Below are 23,452 nucleotides of genomic sequence, written 5' to 3'. Positions count from 1 at the left end.
TATTTTTCTGTAAAAATAATGGAGTTAATTTGGAATTATTCAGCCTTAATGAGCAAGCAGAAACTAGTGCGCAAACGCAGATGTGGTTAATATTCATCAACCCAGCAGCTCATCCATCCTTAGTTCGGTTTATATTCTTATTAGTCGTAGAATTAGTAGTAGTATTATTATCTTATCAGTATTATTGTTAGTTTTTTACATTTCAAACTTGTAATTGATTTGAAATATTATTGTGTGTAATTATTATTGTGTGATGTTTTTCAGTACAGTTGCACTATTTAAACATTATCTGCACTTTTACAGAAGGAACGTATATCTGCAACTTTTCCATTTCTGCAAGGGCTGGTGTTCGAATTTTCAGTTTTTTTTTTATATTTTATGTAAATAGTATATTATAACCTATTTGATGGTGGGTACGTTTTACTTCAGATCAGTGTTTGTTTCTGAGGCTCTCAAGAATGCATGCGGCTTTCAGTTTGTAGCCAAAAACAGTTGTGAATGGTACTATATTTATATCGTCATTGATATCGTTATCGCAATAAATACCAGAGAATATTGTGATATAGTTTTAAGTCCATATCGCCCATCCCTACTAGGGACATGCTATCTTACTCTCACTCTCTCAACAAGTAAACTGAGTCTTCAGCATATATATCCATTCAACGTTTTTGTTTAGTTTTTTTGCTAAAGAAATTAATACTTTTATTCAGCAAGAATGCATTCAGTTAATTAAAAGTTCAGTAAATACATTTTATCAATTTTCTTTTTCAAATAAATGCTGTTCTATTGAATCTTCATTTTGGTTGCCATAAAAACAAATATTGTGTCGCACAACTGTTCTCAGCATTGATGATAATAAATGTTTCTTGAGCAGCACATCAGCATATTAGAATGATTTCTGAAGGATCATGTGACACTGAAGACTGGAGTAATGATGCTGAAAAGGAATAAATTACATTTTAAAATATATTCAAAAAGAAAACAGCTATTTTAGCTATATACAATTCTTAATCTATGCAATAAATGATATATTAATTATTTATGAGGAACAGGCCAACATTTAAGTTGTTTTTCACTGATGATATTACTCTCCCCCAAAACTTTCACTGTATTCATTGTTCAGATTTCATTTTACTCTTTTAAGATTCTTCCAAAAGTTGGGTTGGGCACTGGTAAAACAACTAATTTAATTTTGTTGCTTGTAAAATAATTAATTTTGTCATGAATACACAGATATTTTTGAATGGTCGTCAATAAAGTCTACCAGCAGAGGCTCTCTGGGCTGTGTTTACCAGCCGACCCAGAACTTTCAAGATTATTAGCGAACAACGACTTCAGTCTGTTTCTCCTATAAAAGATATGGTCACTATAAATTTACTATACAGCAAGAGCTGTGCAAGATTCTTCAAAATGGACTATTTTTGCATTTCACTGAACAACAGCATACTAGTTTGCAGCTGAGTGTCATTCTAACATCTGACTGGAAATTGTACAGTATATATATCGCAGACAGATGTGCAAACATGCGAAAAATGACATTTTCCAGCTGAAAACACGCAGAGAGAATAAACGTCTCGCTGACGTGCGTGTGTGATAGGAGGCAGTGTTTTCATTTTTTTTCAATACTTGAATGTTCAGAACTGCAAACTTCCGAATAACTATTCAAATTTATGTGGCCAAAATAATTATCAGCATTCCCTCAAAAAAAAAAGTGCGGATGGCAGTACAGAGTCTAAGCCAGCTAATTGCATGCAAATGTGGGGTGTCTCCTACCTGTGAATAGCAGAGCTCAAATCATCACCAAAATAGTACAGGTCATTATTTTCCAGCCACCAGCGCTGTTCCCAGATGCATGTCAGTACTGGTCGAGACAGTGTGGTGAACGGAGCTGTGATGGAGGTGGCGGAAAGTCTATATGTCAGTGTGAGAAGCTGCTCATGAGGAATATTAAAACAAATGGCATAACTAAACTCCTCATTCTGATTTCTGAGGAACCAAGAGAAATTCCTCCACCGATAACTCAAAGAGCACATCTCTGTGTACGTGATGGAGAGAGAGAGAGAGAGAGAGAGAGTCTTAGTGTTTCTACGAAGGTGTGAAATTTTAATGGAATCCTCCTCTCGTTATAGAATGTTAATGGTTTTCTTCCTCTCACTTAAACAGGCTTCCTTATTGTGAGCTCTACTGGTTTTGCTCTTCATATTGAAATTGTGACTTTGCTTAATGGATGTATTCTCATGCATAAGTGCGCTGCGTCGTCTATGAGGGAATGTCTCTTCCATTTCCATAAATTATATGCAGAAGTCTGGGGATGGATGTAATTTTGCCTGACAGACAACCTCTCATGAGCTCCTCCAGCGTTGTGAAAGAGCACAGCGACTTCAAATTGATTTTCCTTGTTTCTCTCCCGTTGAATCTGCAGCTCTCCGGCTAGTCTCCTCCGAGTTAGTTTTATGAGGAAAGATGTAGTGACCTCATATGCAATTTTCTTTGAACATACATTACAAAACAAAATGAATACATGCAAATATATTTTGATATTCTGAAGTCTGGACACGTTAATAATCCACTCTGTGCTTTATTTAATAGTGCCGCAGTGATGAAATTGACTTAAACAGATCGTGAGAGAACATTGAAGTCTTGTTTTCTTTTAAAACTGTCATTTGTTTCGCATGCTGCACAGTGAAATTACTTCTTAATGTATGACTGTCTGGTTTCATTTTGTCAAGGATGGTGTACAACTTGTAACTTAATTCAGAATAACCTTGCAGAAGCCATTATAATGTGGTTTTCTCTAAATTTCGACATTATGGGATTGTCCGACTACACATCCCATCACGAATATCAGATTTTCTGTATTTTAAACGACAGAGCGGGATGAAGGTTTGCACGGTGAGTTCAGCGGTCTTCGGTTAAAAGGAATCTGTTGGGGATTCCAGTGAAAGGTCATCTAAGCGGACTTTAGATCAGGATTTCCACACAGCACAGCGTGAGCCAATCAGTGCAGGGTGTGACACGGACATGTAGAGCGTATTCTGTAAAGAGAGAAGAAGGCCAGTTCTTCAAAGTCTGAAAGAACAAAGGTCCAGGAGTAGTCTGGGTAAATGTTAAACGTTTTCAGAAGTCAGGGAAAGTGAGCTGGTGCAGAATTGTGAGAGCAGGTGCCGTTTTTTTTTTCACGTTCCTCTAGGATCAGTATGGAATCATATTACGGAATGTCATCATGTACAGGGTTCAACAAAGCGAGGACATATTGGAAATCTGTGATTTAAAAAAAATAATATAAACCTGGAAATAAACACACACATTTTTAATTTTTGGATAATGGTTAATACGTTAAAAATTTAACAAATTTGTGATGTAAAATGAAAAATATTTAAGATTTTAAAGAAATCTGATCAAGTCTCTTATGCTTACCAAGGCTGCATTTATTCGATCAAAAATACAGTAAAAACAGTACCGTTGTGAAATATTATTATAATTTAAAATAGTTGTTTTCGAATGTAATTTATTCCTGTGATGGCAAAGCTGAATTTTCAGCAGCATTTCTCCAGTCTTGAGTCCCATGATTCTTCAGAAATCACTCTAAAATGCTGATTTGGTGCTTCTTTTTATTATTATTAAAACAGTTGTGCTGCTAATATTTTTGTGAAAACCATGATACATTTTTTCAGGATTCTTTGATGAATAGAAAGTTTAAAAGACCAGGATTTATTTAAAATATAAATATTTATCAATAATATAATGGGCTTTACTGTCACTTTTGATCAATTTAATGCATCTTTGGTAAATAAAAGTGTAAATTTCTGAGCTGAGTCGCAAACTAAATAAGCTGATTATTTAGCCGTGTATAGACGGTCAGATGTTCTTGCTTCTATTGAAGTTTTATACTGATAAAATCATTTATGATGAAAAACAACAACATTTGCATTAAATTTGAAACAATAATGTAATAATTTTTTACTTTTTCAGACTTTTGGTTCCCATGCTAAGTATATTTTTGTGACTAGTGTTTTGTACATCTTTGTAGCTCCACCAAATGCTTCATGCAAAAGCCTGTAAAGGTTTCCATGTATAATTTATGAAGATATTATTGAAAATGTAGGATTTTCTGGTTCCATAACTTAGGAAATTGTTATAGTAGAGGGTGTACTGAACCTTGTAGAAACTCAATTAGTTTCTTTATGGTCAGAGTCGAGGGCTCCCTGTGCTACTTGATTCTGAACCTGAAATGGTGTATTGCATTTTTAAAGAGTACAAAATTAGTCTGCTCCTCAAACTGTATAGGTTTGCATGGGTAGCTCCGGGGCCTCGACATACAGCTTAAAACTCCTGAAAAAATATTATAGGGCTGGAAACAAATAGGCAGCCTGGCACATTTAACTACGAAACACATGGTTCTAGGTATGTTTTTTTGCATAATGGCTTTCGTTGCTTTAGGGAGACAAGAATTGCTTCACATTTCTCACCTTGACATCGGTATTGTCCCACGGCATAGGAAATGCGCAGGGAGTCGGTGTGTGAAAGGGGGGAGTCGGGGGCCCCCACGTCTCTCATTCCTACACTGACAAATTAAAAAGGTTACATTCGATTTTTATCATCAAAGAGAATTAAGTTCTGTAAATGGAAACGTAAAATGCCTCCTGGGCTTTCTTTCAGAACTATTTTAATCCGCGTTCGGCTCTGATGAAACAGGCCGGCGCAGAGCCTTGTATGTGTGACGGGGGACAGGTTTCAATCTTTCGCTTTCTTTTACAGCCTGTTCCTCATTTGCACACAATAAAGTGGCTTTCAGAAGGCTTTTTTTAAGTGTAACATTGTGATTATGGTACAAATTGATTTCATTATGCAGCTGAATAAACGCATAAATGCATCAAGAGACACAGATTCTTTATCAGCCTCGTAATTGTGCACATTGCCACGAAGTACGGGGGGCCATAATTTTCACTAATGCAGCAGGATTGCCAACCAGTGTGAGTTATCAGAGTATTGATATACCAGTCCGTATTGATTTTCTCTGTATCATTCAGAGCGTGAGCAGAAGATAATTTCAGCTTTCTCATTTAAATGATCGGCCTCCCTTTAATAACTCAGAGCGGGTATTAATGTAGCTGTCAGGTAAACCTCTGGCCGTCTTTCCTCATGTTGGTTGCTCATGGGAAATGATGCACTCCATAAGAAATAAAGCCCTTATTAAGAGAGCCAGAAGACGAGACCTCACCTGAATGCTGGGGGACTCTCATTAAAGCTGAGAAGAATATTGCGAAGGCCGCGGATTCACCTGCCTCTGTCTGCCGGAACGATTTCTTATTTGTTATGCATGTACTTTTGGCCTCTACATTCTCAAACATTACTTTATTTAAAGGATCTAATGCTGCGTTTTCTGAACGCTGGTTCCATCTTAATTGGCTTGGCACCTCGACCACAATGAAGCGATGTTTAAAAGCTATTACTCAGTTATTGTAAAGGACAAAATAGCTTACATAAACCAGTTTAGTTCATTATCAGGTCTAGAGAAATAAAGTGAGAGTCGGGGCGGGGGTCAAAGGTCAACTTTCTCCAAAACCTGTTGCCAAATCTCACTTGAAAACAGATGTGCAAATACAAATGAATCAATGGATTATTTAATGAGTTATTTGTTAAATTCTGCACTCCTGCAAGAAATATACTAGCAGAGGCTGTATTTTATGGTGAATAGTTTATTTTAAGCAAATATTTTATATTAGAGAGCTTTCATTTTAAGTGAAAAGATAATGGCTCTGCAGAGCTATGGACTATTATTAGATGTCATTCACACACATTCCCTGACGTAGATTTCTTGTTATATCACGTAGGTTTCAACAAGTTACTCAAACATATGAAATGAAGGAAAACTTTTCTTGAAACACCTTTTCACCATAAATGATATGCTGACAAATGATCAGTGAGCTCTGAGATTTTAAAATGGCGTGGATATGTGTTTCACAGAAAAGCTAATGCCAATTCTTTCGAATGTGACCCAGTATGTGGTCTGATACATTTGCAGCATTGCCGTCATGTGAAATGAGAAAAAGCGAACCATCCCTTCTTTAGAGAATAACAGTCATGCGTCTTGAGATACACAGAAAATATTTAAAGCCCCGTGCAATACGGGTCACATTCTCGTCTATTTCCGTGTAAGTAAGAGAAGTCTGAGGGTGAAAATTGTTTTCACCTCTCTGTTGAGATCATTTAAATGCATAACATCAAATCTGCTCTTCCTGCAGATGTGGACTCAGGCATGTCAATGGTTACTGATGTGTTTTCTTTAGACTAAAAAACAAACAAACACCTGGCTACGTCGATGTGGTTCTTTGTGAAAATGAGTAATTGCATGCATTGTGAGGAATTCACTTAGCATTTCACTGACAAAAAGTTTTGATGACATAATCTCTTTCATTAATTCTTATTTTATCTTTTAGAGGGATACTTTATTCTTCAAAATATATTCCTTCATTTATGTTCCAAAGAAGAAAGTCAGACAGTCTTGGAATTACATCAGGGGGATAAAATGATGACAGAATTTTCATTTTTTTGTGAACTACTGTAGTGATCGTTAGCGATCCTATACAATATTTACAAAAAATGAATGGGAAAACAGGCATTCTTTATAATTGTATTTTTCCTTGTTATATTGTTTATAATGAATTGATTGAGGAATACTAAGGTTTATATCTAACTTTCACTACCCTATTCAGTTTTTAATGACATCCCGTGTCACTAAAGACCCGAGGTATGCGTTTATATACATATTTGTAACTGAACCCTTTACAGTAACTCTGTAACTTTACTCTGTTTATTTAGCATTCCAACCAGCCTGACATGGTAACATTGTCTCAACCAATGCTGTAAGTTTGGGGTGGGGTTATGGTTTTCTTTCTTTTTTTCTTTTTTTTTCAATGGCACAATGGCAGTTGAGTAGAGTGTTTGGGAAACCTGTCTAACAGTTTAAATAATGCACATCTTATATCAAGTCTAATTTTCCAGAAAAAAATGTTGGAGAGGACATTTAAGAGAAGTAAATTCACTCCTCATTTTTTAAATTGCAGTTGGTGGCACTGAAATTATACCAAACACATTTAACATTTAAACATCTGACTAACAACAAATTTTATTGTAAGGCGTATTGAAGCATTTCCTTGCTCCGTTCTGCACATGAATCATCGTTAACAGTTCTTCTCTAGAGTCCTAATGTACTGTATTTTACATTTTGGCCTTTAATGAAAGGCACAAGAGATTAATAAATGGGCATTGATGTATTTTTTCTTGTTTGCACTCAGCCTTTCCTTTCTCTCCAGAGCCACGTACTGTACGACACACTTGGTGATTAATCCATGAGTTGCATCAGTGAGATGGCGAACATGTTCACCGTGGCCTTCCTATCACGGCACAGGCCACATCCCAGTGTGTGCGTGGCATGTTAGAGCACCTGAGTGGAGCAGACACGGCCAACCAGGTGTAAAATCAGCAAGGCCCGAACCAGAATGCATGGTGACAGCTCTTCATGCTTGGTAGCCTTCATCTATCCTGCTTTCGACCCACACCTAGTCCGCATCCAGCCCTCCCGATTTCTCCCCCCGCCTTCCCGAGCTCTTCACACCAGAGCCTCCTCCATTTATCTCCATCCTGCAGGTCACACATGCACAGCGGGCACTAATGAGTCTGTCCTGCTGTCCCTGTCACCTGCACTGATTGATTGATTTATTAACTTTACAGAAGAGATTCACGGTGCCGCAATATCGAAGTCCCTCGTTTGGGTTCTTTACATTGTGGCCACAAAAACTTGAAAGGAAAAGAGCAGGAAAACACTTTACTTTTTTCCTGCTATGCTTAAAGTCGCGATGAAACAGAAGTAGCGACAGATCTTTACTTCCATATTGTGAGGTACAGCCGAGTGTGATGAATTATGGAAAAAGAAAAAATGTAAGGCAGACTTGGTTCTTGAGACCGTTGTTGGATTGGGTTATGAGATGTGGGCATTGCACTCAAAATTAGAGGCAGATGAACATGATATAGTAGGGACGGGGTTTAAGCAGACTAAATGATAGGAGTCATTTGTCATTTTCATTTGAAGGTCCAGTTATGACATTTTGATTGAACCTAAGCCTACTGTATCATATTTGATACACAAAGTTCTAAGGGCTATACATTTATGAACATTATCAAAACTTGATTAAAACAAACCTGTTGTACACAATCTAATACATGCCTTCTGTCGTCTGATTGATCGTTTATACTATTTATCAAGTAAAAGACCATTTAGTATATTTCTAAAAACGTCTACCATTTTTAGAAATTAAATGTAAGAATAACTTATGTTGTTAGTAAAATATTAGGGTGAAAACTTACTGGACTGAAGAAACTTTTTTTTTTTTTATGTAAAAATGTAAGTATCAAATATGATTCATCAGACTTCTGACATATTATTGGGAGATATAGAGTGATGGCCCTTTGTTCTCTAAGTTCAATAAACTTCCATTTCATTATTTTTCATATGTCAGGCTTTACAGGGTTAAACATTACAAGGTCAAAACAAAATTTAAATATGAACCATATGCTAAAATGTTCACAATAAGATCAATAACGTGCATTCAGAAAACAGACTGACTTTAAACACGTTAGTGTCTCTGAAGAGGTAGCAGTCCACCCACAGGAAAGAACGGTTTCTTGGTGTTTCAAGGTGTTGGGTTTTTCGTGTATATATGTTTGGTTGAAAAATGTGTTCCCTGAAGAAAGTGCTGTGTTTGGGTAGACTGCATCCACCATCATAAGCTGCCAAGCCTTTGGCTATGTAATGTTTCATCCTTTTCTACCAAGTGCGTCTTCAAAGGGAGTCGGGTTTAGCAACGTGCAGGGAGGGAGAAAAGAGTGGGAAAGAAAATAATGCGGTGATGGAAATGAATAAGCGCACACACACATAGGTGTTCACATCTTTCGGAAGCTGCTGGCATCGCAGCGGCGAAGCCATTGTTGCTTAGGAGGAGAGACAGAACAACAAAGAAAGTGCTATCAGGAGCTCCCACGTTCTGCCTTCTCTGGCCTGCTCTCTGCCTCGTTCTGAGGCAACTAATGCGATAAGAGGCACGTGCTAAAGCGCGAGGAGAGAGGGGAAGAGAGCGAAACAAAGAAAGAAAGAGTGGGAGATGGAAAGGGCACTGTTAGAAAAGAGCATTTCCCTCTTTGAGCTCAACCTGCTTGAAGGGGCCTCCAGAGTCCAGCGTTCTTTGTGCTTCCAGTATTAAACTGCACTGTGGATACCTGCAACATTGATGATAACTGGAGCATTTTGATGCTTTATGGAGATCTGTTGGTGCTTTGTTTTCTTTCGCCGCGTTTGTTCATTTGCTTTGAGGATGCTTGGTAATTTGGTTACTGTGCTCCTCCTCTGAGCTTGTTATCACATGCTGTTGGTATCCTGGGGTCTCTCACGCCTTCAGATGACTTGGTTTGTTTGGGCCGTTCTTACTGAAAAGGACTGACTTTATTATTGAGAGTGTATACTGTACAGTACACTCATGGGCAACCGGTAGCATGAATCATACATGTTAGCCAAGTTGAGCATTTGAGTCTGCAGTGTTGATTCTGTGCTGGACAGTTTCTTATGAGCGAGTGATTGGATGGATGGATGGATGGATGGATGGATGGATGGATGGATGGATGGATGGTAGATAAAAACATTTGTAAAAAATTTGAAATCTGTAAAAAATATATTTTCTTGATTTGTCATCACAACTTGTTTTATTTTTTGTCAAATCAACTTAGATAATTAATGTGGTTAAGATAACAATATTTTGAGTTTCTATTTATTAAACCAAACTAATTCATTGCATTAACTCAAAATTGTTAAACCAACAATAATTTTACAGTATAGATACAGTAGATAGAATTGTAAATTCATTTAGTATTTTATCATATATCTTAATATGAAATAATACAATAAAATATAGAAAATACACAATAATATCATAATATAATATAATAATTATGATAATTTTAATATGATAATACGTTTATCACAGTCATTGGAATGTTATTTTTTATATTAATATGAAAACATAATATTTTTCAAATTTTATCATAGATTTATGTTTGAAATTATACATTTTTTAAAGGAAATTTGTGTTTAGTTTGCTGTATCATATTATATTATATGATAAAACATAAAATTCAATTCTATAGTATATTGTCATATAAAAATGTTAAAATTGCTAAAATAAAAATTATTTACAAAATTATAAAAATTGCTTAAATATTTTATAATGTTATATTGCATTGTTAAAACAAAATTATATCATAATTGATCAGAGATAAAATTTTGTTATTTAACCTTCATGAACCAGACTGGAAGAACACTATGTGTGTTACATTTCTTTGAATTACAATTCAGTAAATTCTTAAGTCATTTGAATAAAAAAATCATTTCTTAGTGTTTCTTTGTATTAAGTTTAAATTGTGAAGTTGTTTCATACTTTCCTGAATGTCAGAATCTGAAACCATAGGTACACTAGTTCAATCGGCATTGCATGACATGGATAGAAAAATGTCTGAATGGACCTGAAAGAGAGACTTTAGTCAAAAACATTCTGAATTTAAAGCTCATTGTCGTTCCTTCCACTGAAATCCTGTATCCATGGATGTGTGTTCCTAAGGAACGCCAAGGCATTTATCTCCAACATCAAAGCGTTTATCTCCAATCAAAGCCCCTGTGAGCAGGTCTGTTTGTTTAATTGGACAACATCGACAGCGATTTAAAGCCAGCTATGCAAAGAGATCAGATATCTTTGTCTGGATGAGGTCAGCTGTGTGGTATCTCATCTTCACAAACTCTCAAACCACAAAGCCCTGATCAAAGTTAAACTTTGTGCGTTTTGGCCAAATTGAGGGAAAGGAAATCTGAGACTGAGTTATGTGTAATTAGAGTCATAAAAAGTGAACCACTCACATAATACCCACACTGAGATCAGAGGGACTCGGCCAACGGATGCCACTGATCGGAAAGTTCAAGAACTTCTCCTGTGATAACTATATAATGTTCCCACCAACAGTGTACAGTACAGAGGCTGTCGTCATGACAACAAGGTGGCAACACTTACTCAGTGGACCAGGCAGGGAGAATAACAAGAATTTATTGGACATTAAGGAGGAAGGCTTTGGAGAATATAACCATTAGGCACCGGCAATATTGGTCACGGTGTACAAAACAACACATTAGAGGATGAGACAGCCCAACATATACCCCCTATGCAGTATTAAGTTATATATGCATGTACAAATCCAATAAAATTCACATGAACGACCAGCATGAAAATTTAATGTGTACTGTATATACATATAGTTACTTTTTTCTCTCTCTCTATACCAAAGTGAAATAAATCTAACAATATTGTAACCTATTACCAATGCTGGCTTAATGCCACCCACTAAAGTGAGGAGCAAATTGGATAATTTGTCATAATATAACCTTAGGAAATCTCGGAGAGTAGGACTCTTCACAAAAGTAGAAGTAATGGCCAATTATCCCAGTGAACAGTCAAGTGTCAGACAGCTGGGGAACACAGGGAATGGTAACAGTGAGGGTTACACGGCTTACTGCTGTGGCTTGGCTGCATATTTCTTTTCCATTGTGTTGTGGAGACTTTGAAAGCCACATTATGTTCACAAGAAAAATTTGAACTTTCTGTGGAGATTACCACCCAGTGTTTTCCCCACACAAAAATACAGTTCTTACCCTAATTTAGTTTCCCACTGCAATTTAGTTACAGCAGAGACACAAAAACAGATGCATCTTACCGAAAGATCACTTTGATCTCAATCAGAATGTGCACCTTTCTTTTAAGTTGTTCTTTCTCATGGATAAAACAAGAATTGATGTGCAAAAAAAATGAAAAAAATGATAATAATTTACTCACCCACATGTTGTTCTAAACCTGAGCAAGAAAGTTACAAGGAACACAGACTAAACCGTTCAAGCTTCAAAAAGCACCATGAAAGTGGCGTAAATAAGTTTTCTGAAGCCAGATAGACTTTGGGTAGGAAGTAGATTAAAATGAGTCGTTATTCACTCAAAATCTTGACATCCACCTAATAGCTCTCTGTGTTACGCTTTCTGATTCATGGACGAATCATTCTTGTAAGTCTGATCTCTCAATGAATCTTGATTCAGTTTACAAAACCTGTCTGAATTTAAGAATGATCATGATTAACTGAAAAAAATATAAGCTAAATATAAGTTTCATTCCTTTTAAACATTATTAATATTCATTTAATATTAATACATCTATTATTATTATATTAAGTTTTATGGACCACAGTGAGTGAGTTTATGGGCCAGCTGATCTCTAGAGGCTGCAGCCTTTGGCCTCCTTGCTAGAGCGCCTGACTCTCATGCCGGAGACCCAGGTTCGAGACCCGCACGGAGCGGGGTGTGAAGGACCCGGTGAGAGGGGTTACATTGGTGCCGTGACCCGGATGGGAGTGAGGTTTAGGGGGGGTGAGTGTAACGGAGGCCAGCTAGTAGTTGCTGTGCGTGTAAAACCTCACTCCTCTGATCTCAAAAGGTACTCTAGCGACAGACGCTAGAGGCTGCAGCCTTTAGCCTCCTTGCTAGAGCGCCTGACTCTCATGCCGGAAACCCGGGTTCGAGACCCGCACGGAGCGGGGTGTGAAGGACCCGGTGAGAGGGGTTACAAATGCACTGGAATTGGAATTAAAAGTCAGTAAATTCTCATTCCTATCTGACTCACGAAATGTTGAATCTGTCTGATCTAGGTCTTGAATTCAACGAATTGACTTGATTCGGTCACATTAAGCTGTCGTTTGACTTCAGAAGTCTTGAAATATAGCTACGTACTTTTCTAGTGATTTTTGTGTTCAACATAATTTTGAAATTACATATGGGTCATAATATTGAATTCAAAATGAATTATTCCTTTAATACCAGAATGCCAAACCAATGAATCACATCAAAACAACACGGCGGTTACCCAGTGCTATCTTGAATCTAAAAGCTATACGGAGGCTATCGGTGCGAGAGAACTGTGCTTAAAGCCAAGCCATCAGTCATTCTCTGTAATTATGATGCTTCTCATTTGTCTTCTCTTTTGTGTGGCAAACACTTAGAGATTATTCACAGTAGATGAGCACATTCTGCTTCAAGGATGTGCTCCATCCTGCTGAAAAGCCAGCCATGAAATACAGCCCGACAAGAAATTGGCAGAAATGTTCACAGTCATCAATGCCGTGAGTGACGTCATCGTTCTCGGTGAAGCTTTTGGTTTCAGCAAGCCTCAGTACCACTCATATTTTCGGCATGTGTGGTGAGACCTAGGTAGCTTTGAAACGTGTAACACGATTCCCCTGCCCACAGGACATTTGCACAATGGATGCTGTCTCTGCATGTGTTTGTCGAATGGAAGTAATTCATAAAGCTTGCCACTCAGCCACATTACGAATACATTTCCTAATCTTTCAGCTCTAGTGAATAGGGAATCAAGATGCTGTGTGTTGTAATGATTATCCTTCCCTGCTTGTCGAGTTTGCGTGTCTCTGAAACAATCCATAAGCAAACATACAGATTTTTTTTTTTTTTTTTTGGGATCCTGTAATCTTGTCAATTAAAAATTAGCTGGAGGCTGAAATGCCAAATGTCGGCTCACATTTCCTGTTGTATTTCAGAGCAATATGTCCTCAGATGAGGTAAGCACTTTGTAATTGGCACAATTCCTGCACAGAGTTTTAGTTAAATGAAATCTGTTCATCTCCCAAAGCAACTGTCAGATATTTCACAGGTGAAGAGGAATGATTGGGAACTGAACAATGCAAACAGTTGTAAATTTGGAGAGGCTGCTGTGGATGCCAAATATTCATAGTGACATATTTTTGTCCTTTTTGTTGAGAGAGCACAGGAAATGAGAAGAAGAATGCACTTTTAAAAAAAATATTGTTGGTTTAACTTAAAATATTGAGTTCATTGAAATAAAAAATGTTAATACAATGAAGGAGATTGATTTAAAGGGATGGTTCGGAGTAATTTCAACCTAGGGTCCTTTGCACCATGACCTTGAGCTAAACAAATATTTTTTGTTAATAAAGCTGAAATAAAATAAAGTATAAATATTAGATGAAAACCTTATATAAAAAAAAAAAAAAAAAAAAAATTGTAGAAATGTTACCTTGGCAATTAACTTCAAACAAATAGTTAAACTGAAATAAATTCAAATGAAATTAAACCTAAATAGATTTTTTTTTTAATTAAATTAAAAACTAAAATTAAAAATGAAACCTGAAAATACAAAAATAAATCGTTCTATTCAAAATTAGCCTGGCTAACGTCAGACTTCGTCTCATTGAAACTTGGTCTGGGAACCACATGTTCATTTTCTCGTATTTGAGGCGTGGTTTACGAATGCCCAGAGCCGTTTATTGGGCGCTACGAATGTCTATCAAATGCGCCTGTACGTAGCTCATAGCCAATCGTTTCAATTATACCAGATGATGTATGTAGAGCGACAGAAATTCGACGAGGAAGAAGACGATGGGTCAAAGATTTATGTGTACACGATGGCGTTCAGCGAATATTGCCGTTTGTGCAAGACAAACATGAGGGTAGAAGGTACATTTAAACAAAAACACTGAATTTATTTTTAAACAAACTGCTTCAGTGTGTCACATCGTCATCGTCTTGCTGCTCCCTCCCCGTTCTGTGATTGGTTCCCTTTTTGAGGGGAAAATCTGGTCCATGGTGTCCAGGCTGCCTAGCAGCGTGAATAAAATCGCGCCGCGCTCAGGGCAGCATGGGGAAACCCAGGCTAATTCAAAATAGTAATACATTCTAAAATAGTATATCAATAAATAAAACAAATAAAAAATAAAACACTAGTTGAATAATGTTTTTAAAGTGTTCACAGAGCCACAGTGTTTGGATCAACCAATGGCTTTGGTTTGGGGCGTGGCTATGTGTTTGTTTGACCAACGAAAGTCATTTTAGTTGACTATTGCTAGCTGTACTACAATTACACACATTAGTAATCATGCAAAAAAAATCTGCTTTGAAATTTGAGGGGAGGAAAATTGTGAACATCCAATGAAGGTAATGAGGTTTTGTGCACGAGCATTTTGTCAACCCTCCTACGCTCTTACATTAAAAATAAAACTAGACAGCTATGGAGGAAGACAGGTTTTTCTAATTGTTTTGTTCTCATTTCTGTTGACATCCTTGATATTCATGATTAGCATTTGTATGTTCTTGTTATGTTGATATGACTTTTATCTTTTTATTCTGGCGATTTTGGTTGGCAGTACCATCTCACTCCTGAGTACTGGTCCTCACAGTAATCATTACCTCTATTGAATTTCACTCTCCGGGGAAAGACTTGACTGCCAAGCAGTGCGGCCTGAGCAACCCCTCTTCATGATTGAACGAAAAAGACTTCTCTCGAGTAGCTAAACATGCTTGGAATAAGTTTGAGTGCAATGGTTGGGAAAATTATGGGGGGAGGGAGGGTTAAAGGAGCTGAAAAGAGATCTATCAAAATGCCATCTCGTTGCCAATTTACCGTATTCCCTCTTTTTATCTCCACATTGTGCAGTGAGATCTTTGTTTGTACTAGTCTGCCCATCTGTCTCCCTCCTCGATCTCTGAAGCATTTACAGAAACATTCACCAAGGATGAATTCACTCGGCCAGTCATGTCACACTTGCACTTGAAAATGAAAGAAAATGAATGCTATTCATGCAGTTTCACAAGTGCCCCACAGGCAGAAATGGGTTTATTCAACCCACATATCTTCTGTGGGTTTCACGCTTTGAAACTACGAGCATAACTCATTTGCTAGCTAAATTAAAAACCCAATTCAAACTGAAAGTCAATGACGTATGTCTGGTTTCGCTGCCTTTTTTTGTCATTGTGTTTGAATCAGAAATCTGGTAAACGTGAGTCTAGAACTTCACAGCAACTCTCATTCAAGTTTCCGAGCAGACAGGACTCCTACCTGCTCGCCTTTCTAATCGCCTTCTTATCTAAGTAGCTCAGAACCAATTGCTGAGCTGATAGACTTTAAACCTCCCGACACCCGCTGTGAGAGCGGCTCTATACTGTTGACTCTTGGGATCATTTTAGCACAGTGTCTGACTGCTTAAAATACTCTATTTCAGATATTACATCTCTGTGTGTACAGGCAAGCAATTTTTGAACGTGCATGGTGTCGAGCTGAAAAGAAGAAGCTGTGATGTATGTGATCAGATTGAGCTTTTGAACATTCTCATCTTACTGGCAAATTTGGGGGGATGAAGCTTAGCAGTGCTATTTCCATTTCACACTTACAGAATATCAATAGGGAAGGTGCGGGCACATCACGTATTGAGCGGAGGCATTTCATCTTCACTTACATTATGATCTTATGCATGATCAAGCGACAGGTCTTTGAACTTCCACCTTGCATGGAAGACACGCCATTCTTTTATCTGTCTTGCCACTGTCTTGTTGCAGTTTTAATGCAGCAGCTGAAGGCTGTGGTTTTCACTACATGACACGCTGCATGGAACTCTTCATCATGTGTGCTTTATCACTTTAACCATACGTCTCAAAGGGACATGCCCTTGTTGGTGATTGTCCTTTAACAATGATAAGCGTATCAAAGCTGAGATGAGATGATTAGAGTGCAGTTTTCTGTGGTTATATTCTTTTAAACCAAATGAGGTGAATTTCCCCTAAGTAATTGTGTCTCTCAAGGTGTCATCAAGTTCAGCTATTGTGGTGTTCTCGAAAAAATTATGTAATAAATAATAACATATATATATATATATATATACAGTATGTGTGTGTGTTATTATTTATTACATTATTTTTTCAATTAATAACATTTTTCAATTAATAAATAATTTAATTATTATAAAATATTTTTTTCGAGAACACCACTATATATATATAAACACACCCACACTACGGCCGAATCACAGCCGTGCTGATAGATCAATATTGCATGGCTACTGGTGTGATATTGTAGCCTAGAAATCTAGACGCACCCTAGCGGCAGCAAAATGTATTTTGCAGCCAGGGCAGTCTAGCAACTCTCCATTGACTTTCGAGCTGCAAAAACCTAAATTGGGTCAGGCCAATCACGTCGTGTATAGAGTAGGCGGGGCGGGCTTAACATATGACGACAGAGTTGCGACGGTTACCTGCCACTTGAAAACAAAGAATGGCTGCTGCTGGCGAACATCCTTCGAATCGGATTTGTCCGCGACTCTGGATGACTTGGAGTTACGTTTTTCTTTGAGAAAAGAGCATAGAACGGCACTTAAGTCATTCTTAAAAAAAGGAAGATGTGTTCGTAGTTTTGCCAAAAGTTTAATCTGTCAACTAGCTCCGCTGTTGGGAAAACGCTCTGGTTGGTTGAAGCGCTGTCCTATTGCATGCAGAGGGAATTTGAAAGACAGCCGTTTATCCCCGCCCCTCGGCAACATCTTGATGTAGGTCTGGCTTGCCAGGCTAGTGATATTGCTTATTTATAGAACATAATCGTTTAATTACATTTGCTTAAAATATTTCATTCTAAATTACATTTTGTTTTTAATTAATATATTTATTATATTAGAATATAATATTTTATATAATTTTGTTTAACATCTATACAAATAATTAAAATTATATTATTCTTCAAAATGACCCTGTGCTTTCAAATGCTTTGACCATACAAATAATTGAATTATTTAAGCACAAGGGATTATGGGTATTTTTGTATTTTTCTCAGCCTTGATTTTGGACTTAATTATATGGATTTTGAACCCGAGGGTAGAGCACTGTATTTATTTGTCTTATTATTCTAAAATGTGACATTTGAAGTGTGTTTAATATTTAATTAATAGTTCATTGGGACCTACAGTTTAGTTTGATATGCACTTACTAAGTGACAAAACCTTCTTATTTCCTGCTTTCCCAAACATTTATTTAGTTTTTTGGTACCTTAAATGATTTCAATAACATTCACATCAGCTATACAGACATGAATACACATATCACATTGCAATGTACGTAAATGTCAGGATGTTTTCTGTTATGCTCTGTAAGATAATTGACTGGTTATTGATGATTCAGGCTATGTATTGTAGGTCCGTGGACCCCCTCCCACCCCACCACACACACACACACACACACACACACACAAACACACACACACACACTTGAAGAGATACCGCCCTTTTACTTTCTAAAAATTTTTTAAATTCTATCCAAGGCAACCATTAGTACTTGAAACCTTAAAATAAAGTCTAGACATACATTGTATGCATCTCAATAAGTCCTTTCTACTACTTCTTTTCTGTTTGTGGGTTCTGTCCTCATTTGAATGCTTATCAGGTTAAGATTCACATTAGCTGGGTTGTTTGAAGCTGGCAGCTAATTTATTAAAGAACATCCTCCATTCTGCAGGCAGACACTGCTTTTGAGTAAACCATTGACACTCCTTCCTCTTTATTAAAATGTTCGGCTGCTTTTCCCTTGTACGTCTTAATCTGAAATATATCACGGAAAATATCGGCAAGCTCATCAAAATGCAGAAAGGAACGGCACACTTAGGTTTCTTAATTGTTTTAAAAGCCTCACAGTCATTACATGTCTGACATAACAGCGCAAGTCTAGAGCACCTCCAAATCATTAAAAAAAAAAAGGGAAGGTAATAACCTTTAAGTGCTTTCTGAGTAAAAGCGTAATAGCAAAAGAATTCGTGCCTCTGCTTATGATATTAAATGCATTACCTCTGAATAATTTTCATTCAAACACAGACACATAAGTGCAAATGAGGTTCAGTTCTGTCTTGTCCGTGAGCAAAAGATTGCACCTATGGCGGCATCGCATCTCCAGCTGTGACTTGCCGTTCTGTATTGTTGCGATCTGTCAGAAGTTAATGACGGATGCGTCGCCTGTAACGGTAAATTCATAACTTCTTAATGTGTCTGGATGCATCTTGCATATACATTACATGCTGCTGCACCGATGACTTGCCAAGCTGTCAAGGGAAAGATTCGCTGAAGTCAACGACTCAAATTGAGAATGAGAGCCATAAAGGGACCGTGTCTGCTGGAGATGGAGGGGGGCGATATATTGTGTGAGTGCATGATCCGCTCCAGGGCCAGATGTTCCACTTGACAGGCCCCTTGAGTGGAGGGCAGTTCTGCCAGCTGTCTTTCTTCCTAGCGTACATGCAGCCATTTGTTGGTGGAGTGTTGAAAGCGGAGGGACAATCAACAGAACTGCTTTGTACTACAATCCCACCATTGCAACTGTTGTCCAAAACAAATAGTCCCGTGAAATTGCAGTTTAACCAACAGTGCTTTTGTTTACCGCGACACCGTTTCATCATGCACCGGTCAAATCAGAAAGAATTATTGCCCTGCCTCTATTCCAGGTGAAGCCTTTTGCGTTTACCTTTTCCCAACTATAATGCATGATAATAACAGAATTCATTCATCAAAGGCTCCGGCTGTTATTCCCTGGAAAGAGTTATATTTAACTTGGATAGGTCACAGCATTTTCCAGCAGGCTCTGCTGAGAATATGAGCCTGAAGAATTATGACTTTTCTGACCCAGGTGTGGGCATTATTCATGCTTAAGGTCTGATCACTAGTGCTACGAGAACGCGAGTAAGAGCTGCCGCTGACTGTTTAAAAATGTCAGGACTTTTCTCAAAGTCTTTGGCCTAGTTGTGGAAACTTGAAGAGGACATTTTAGTGGCATGTCATTGGTTTCTAGTACTAGTAGCGTTTTTGGATGTGACAACGTGTCGTTTTCTTCTGGTTTATATTTTGCTGTTATTTGTCTACTGCATTTGAAATGACATGTGAGTGAATTGTAAATTTCACTAAATAGAAATAGAATAACTAAATAGAAAGTTGATATTAGATATAGATGTTTTTGTTGCAATGTAAAAGTCTTTACTGTCCCATGATCACTGTAATGCATCCTCACTGATGGCAAACTGTATATATAGGCCTCTTCAATTTATAGTTCACTTTGGCTGAAAATTCACGAGAGAAACATTTTCTATAGGCTCTATTAGGTATTAGGCTTTTTAATTGTCACACTTCATTTTTTATTTTTTACGAAAAGGTTCTTCTGCACACAGTTCCATAAAAACCGTTAGTGTCTCAGAGTCAAGTCTCAGTATTACATAAGCTAATCTTTACATCTCTTCTTGTTTTTTACAGCTGGAACAACGTACATCTTTGGGAAGGGAGGAGGCGTCATAACCTTTAACTGGCCAGCCAATGAGCGCCCGAGCACCCGTACGGACAGGCTGACAGTGGGCTTTAGCACCTCTCTCAAGGATGGCATCCTGATCCGCATCGACAGTGCCCCCGGCCTGGGAGACTACCTCATGCTCCACATTGTAAGTCAGAGCTTTTTCTAATGTCGACCTTAACACCAGTCTAACCCTAACCTGATCGCCCACATCTAGAAATGTCAATACTAAAGGTCAACAACAAACATTTTACATTTGAATATCTCTACAACCCTTTAACATGTTTGGAAGTAGCCAGAGCACACAGTAGACGTGTAGAGATCTGAAACACTGTTCACACCAGATGTGACTAATAAGCTGTCGAAGCATGAGTCTGTCTACTCTGGAAATGCTGAAGCTGTACATCGTCTCTGAATGTTGACTTAAGGCCTGTTTAACACTAGATGCGTAAGCAAAGCGTAAGCAGCTTGTATTTTTTTCAGTGCCCATGTTGGCTAAAATACACCAGAGTTAACATGAAACAGCACATTTCACCATAAAATCCTAAAATATAAGTGAGGCGTTCCATGTTTCACAGTCACTGTACGACATTCAGCACTGTGAAAAAAAACACACAAAAAAAACATGAAAACACGTTATTGCCAGGAGTTTTTTTCTTTCCAAACCTCAAAAGCCTGTTTAATGGATTAATAAAGATTGCTTTTATCATGTAAACTACAAATACAGCATGATTATAGTAGGGGTGCAACAGTTCAAATTGCTCACAGTTCGGTTTATATCACGGTTTTAGGTTCACGGTTTCGGTATGGTTCGGTATGTGCTATGTTCAGGGAGAAAACGACTACTGTCAAATAAAAATAAATAAAAAAAAGAGCAGATAATCTAACTACAAGCAACATGTTCGAGCATACGGCACTTGCATTAAACAAAGTTTACTAAGAGTGACCGTTTTGTTCATGCTTTTTGATTATTGCTGTTGTAATGTATTATTGGGGAGCCAGCATATGCATCCATCGACAGAAACATACATGAACAGCCTTCAGACACATTAGAGAAACTGTCTGTTTTACGCATTATTTTCAACAAACCAGATTATAGATGCGTCATTAGATTTGAGATCAACCGCGGTGCAAGTGCGTCCCGAACCGTGGGTGGAGAAAGGTACGGTTAGTTTTTTTTTACCGAGAACCGTTACACCCCTAATACATAGTATGTGTGGAAGGGGAACACATGGTTGCATCACTTCAGCGTATGCTGCCCATCATAAATCAAAGCATGTGACAGACAATGGTCAGAGGAGAACAACTGAAAAAGGAGACACAACAGACTAGGGCTCGATAGCACAATCTTAATACCGTAATATCGTTATCAAACCGATACCATCCCAAATACTTTTAAACATTGTTTCTTGTGTGGCAGCACACTGGAGCTTTCATGTTATTTAAACGATGCAATCTTATGTATGTACATGGATCAATGTTGAAAGTATAAAAGTCTAAACTAGATTTAGTTTGAATGATGCACTCACCTGTTGATCTCTTAATGCCCTGTACGTAGTAAGGACGGTCAAGCGACAGATGCTCAGTTTGGGTAGCACACAGCCACCTAGCAGTGTACTTCGGAACAGCCGCGTGTCCAGTACCGAAATGAGCAAAATCATGATATCGTATTGACATCATACTGGACGGCCAAGCAGAGCAGAAACAGCGCAGAAGCAGCACACACCCATCATGCTTTCACACTGGCAGCGTTTGTCACACGCAGTTGAACTGCAAATACAGAAGAGGATCGTCCATTATAGGGTTGCGCGGTATACCGGTACTGGGAAAATATCGCGTGTGCATCTTTAAATTAATTAAATTTCATACAGACATGCATAATTAGTGGTCGGAGTAGCTCTGGAGCTTGTCAAGAATAGACGCAAATCAACACAACGCAGCATATGCTTCCTGGATACCTTGTGGGTGGTTTGTTTTTCTTTTTTGTTGCATGTCCTTGTAAATAATCAATCCAGGAATAATGATGTCTCTCAAAGTGCTCTGTTTTGAGTTGCACAGCTTCACTTTTCCATTAATCTTTGTATTGTGTCAATGCCACAGAAGTTTGTCACTCCACACAGCTACATTATAAAAACCTGTTCCTCAGATCAGCCATAACAACTGTGAATTACTTCAGAAGTGGTTATGTTTTATTTTGCTGACCTGCTCAATGTTCTTTTCAAATTATTAAAAATCAATACATGTACTATAATACAAGCCTATCAGCTTTTTTTTCTACATTTTATCCATGGCGAAGGCTTCTATTTGGCCGGATGTCCATAATGTAAATAATTCAGCACTCATGTAATGGATGCTAGTTCGGTAATTAACCTGCTTTTCTGAAAGACAAAAGGATTCATTTTCAGACAATGTTTGTCACCAAGGGGTCTTTTACTCATAAATGAACAATGAGGTCATTTGAGTGTTTCTTTTTCTTTTCTTTATTTTTTATATATGGCCAACAGAATGTGGATAAACACACACTTAAAGGCCTATGTGCTTTTTGAATGTTACATGTAAAAAAATTGTCCCATACTTTTAGCCATATTCATTTAATACCACTGAAAAAAAAACAATTGTTGATTTGTATTTCCTAATTTTATAAATGGTTCACCACAAATCTGAAAACATCTGACATACAGTAAATTATTGCGAGTATGTATCGAAACTAATAAACAAACAAACAAACAAAAAGTCATATCTTATCACGTTTGTACATAAACAAGTGACCTTGTAGTTTAATGGGGGGCGGCTGTCTATTTTTTGTCAGAATGTGAATAGGGAATATTTCTCTGGCTATCTCCATCTGTCCACTAGTTTTATTGTGGCCCACGTTGGTGGTCCACTGGGACTCTTGGAGCTCTGTAATGGGCAATATAACTAAGGGCATTCCACTAAACCCTCACCCCCTGCCTTTACCCTTTATGACACACATGGACACACATACACACCCTCCCCGTTATAGCAGTGTAGTGCTGATGGAAATAAGCCTCTTCTGCCAAATGAACTAAATCTAGAGCACAACTCTAGAGTAAAGGGAATTAAGCTGCCCGTATTTTACTGGCTGTTTCGAAACGTACGTAACAAGTGATTGGGAGTTGCCTTTGATTAGCATGTACTGGACTGGAACATTTGGAACACTATACAGGACACATTAAG

At 37.7% G+C, this 23,452-nt stretch overlaps 1 protein-coding gene across 20 annotated transcripts in view; it reads left to right on the top strand.

Moving 5' to 3' along the window:
• nrxn3a (neurexin 3a) overlaps positions 1–23,452 on the top strand; it is a 759,351-nt gene that overhangs the window by 198,932 nt on the left and 536,967 nt on the right. For all 20 annotated transcript variants that reach the window (XR_014625664.1, XR_014625665.1, XR_014625666.1 and 17 more), the window contains one exon: positions 20,221–20,402. Coding sequence is in view for 14 of the 20 variants with exons in the window: in XM_084392521.1 (XP_084248647.1) it covers positions 20,221–20,402 (182 nt within the window). In the remaining 6 variants the exon portion in view is untranslated. The remainder of the gene's footprint in view (positions 1–20,220; positions 20,403–23,452) is intronic.

This window comes from Rutilus rutilus, assembly GCF_951802725.1.
Source record: "Rutilus rutilus genome assembly, chromosome: 21".
Classification (NCBI taxonomy): Eukaryota; Metazoa; Chordata; class Actinopteri; order Cypriniformes; family Leuciscidae; genus Rutilus; species Rutilus rutilus.
The sequence above is the reverse complement of the archived record's forward strand: the minus strand, read 5'-3'. Positions and strand labels throughout refer to the sequence as shown.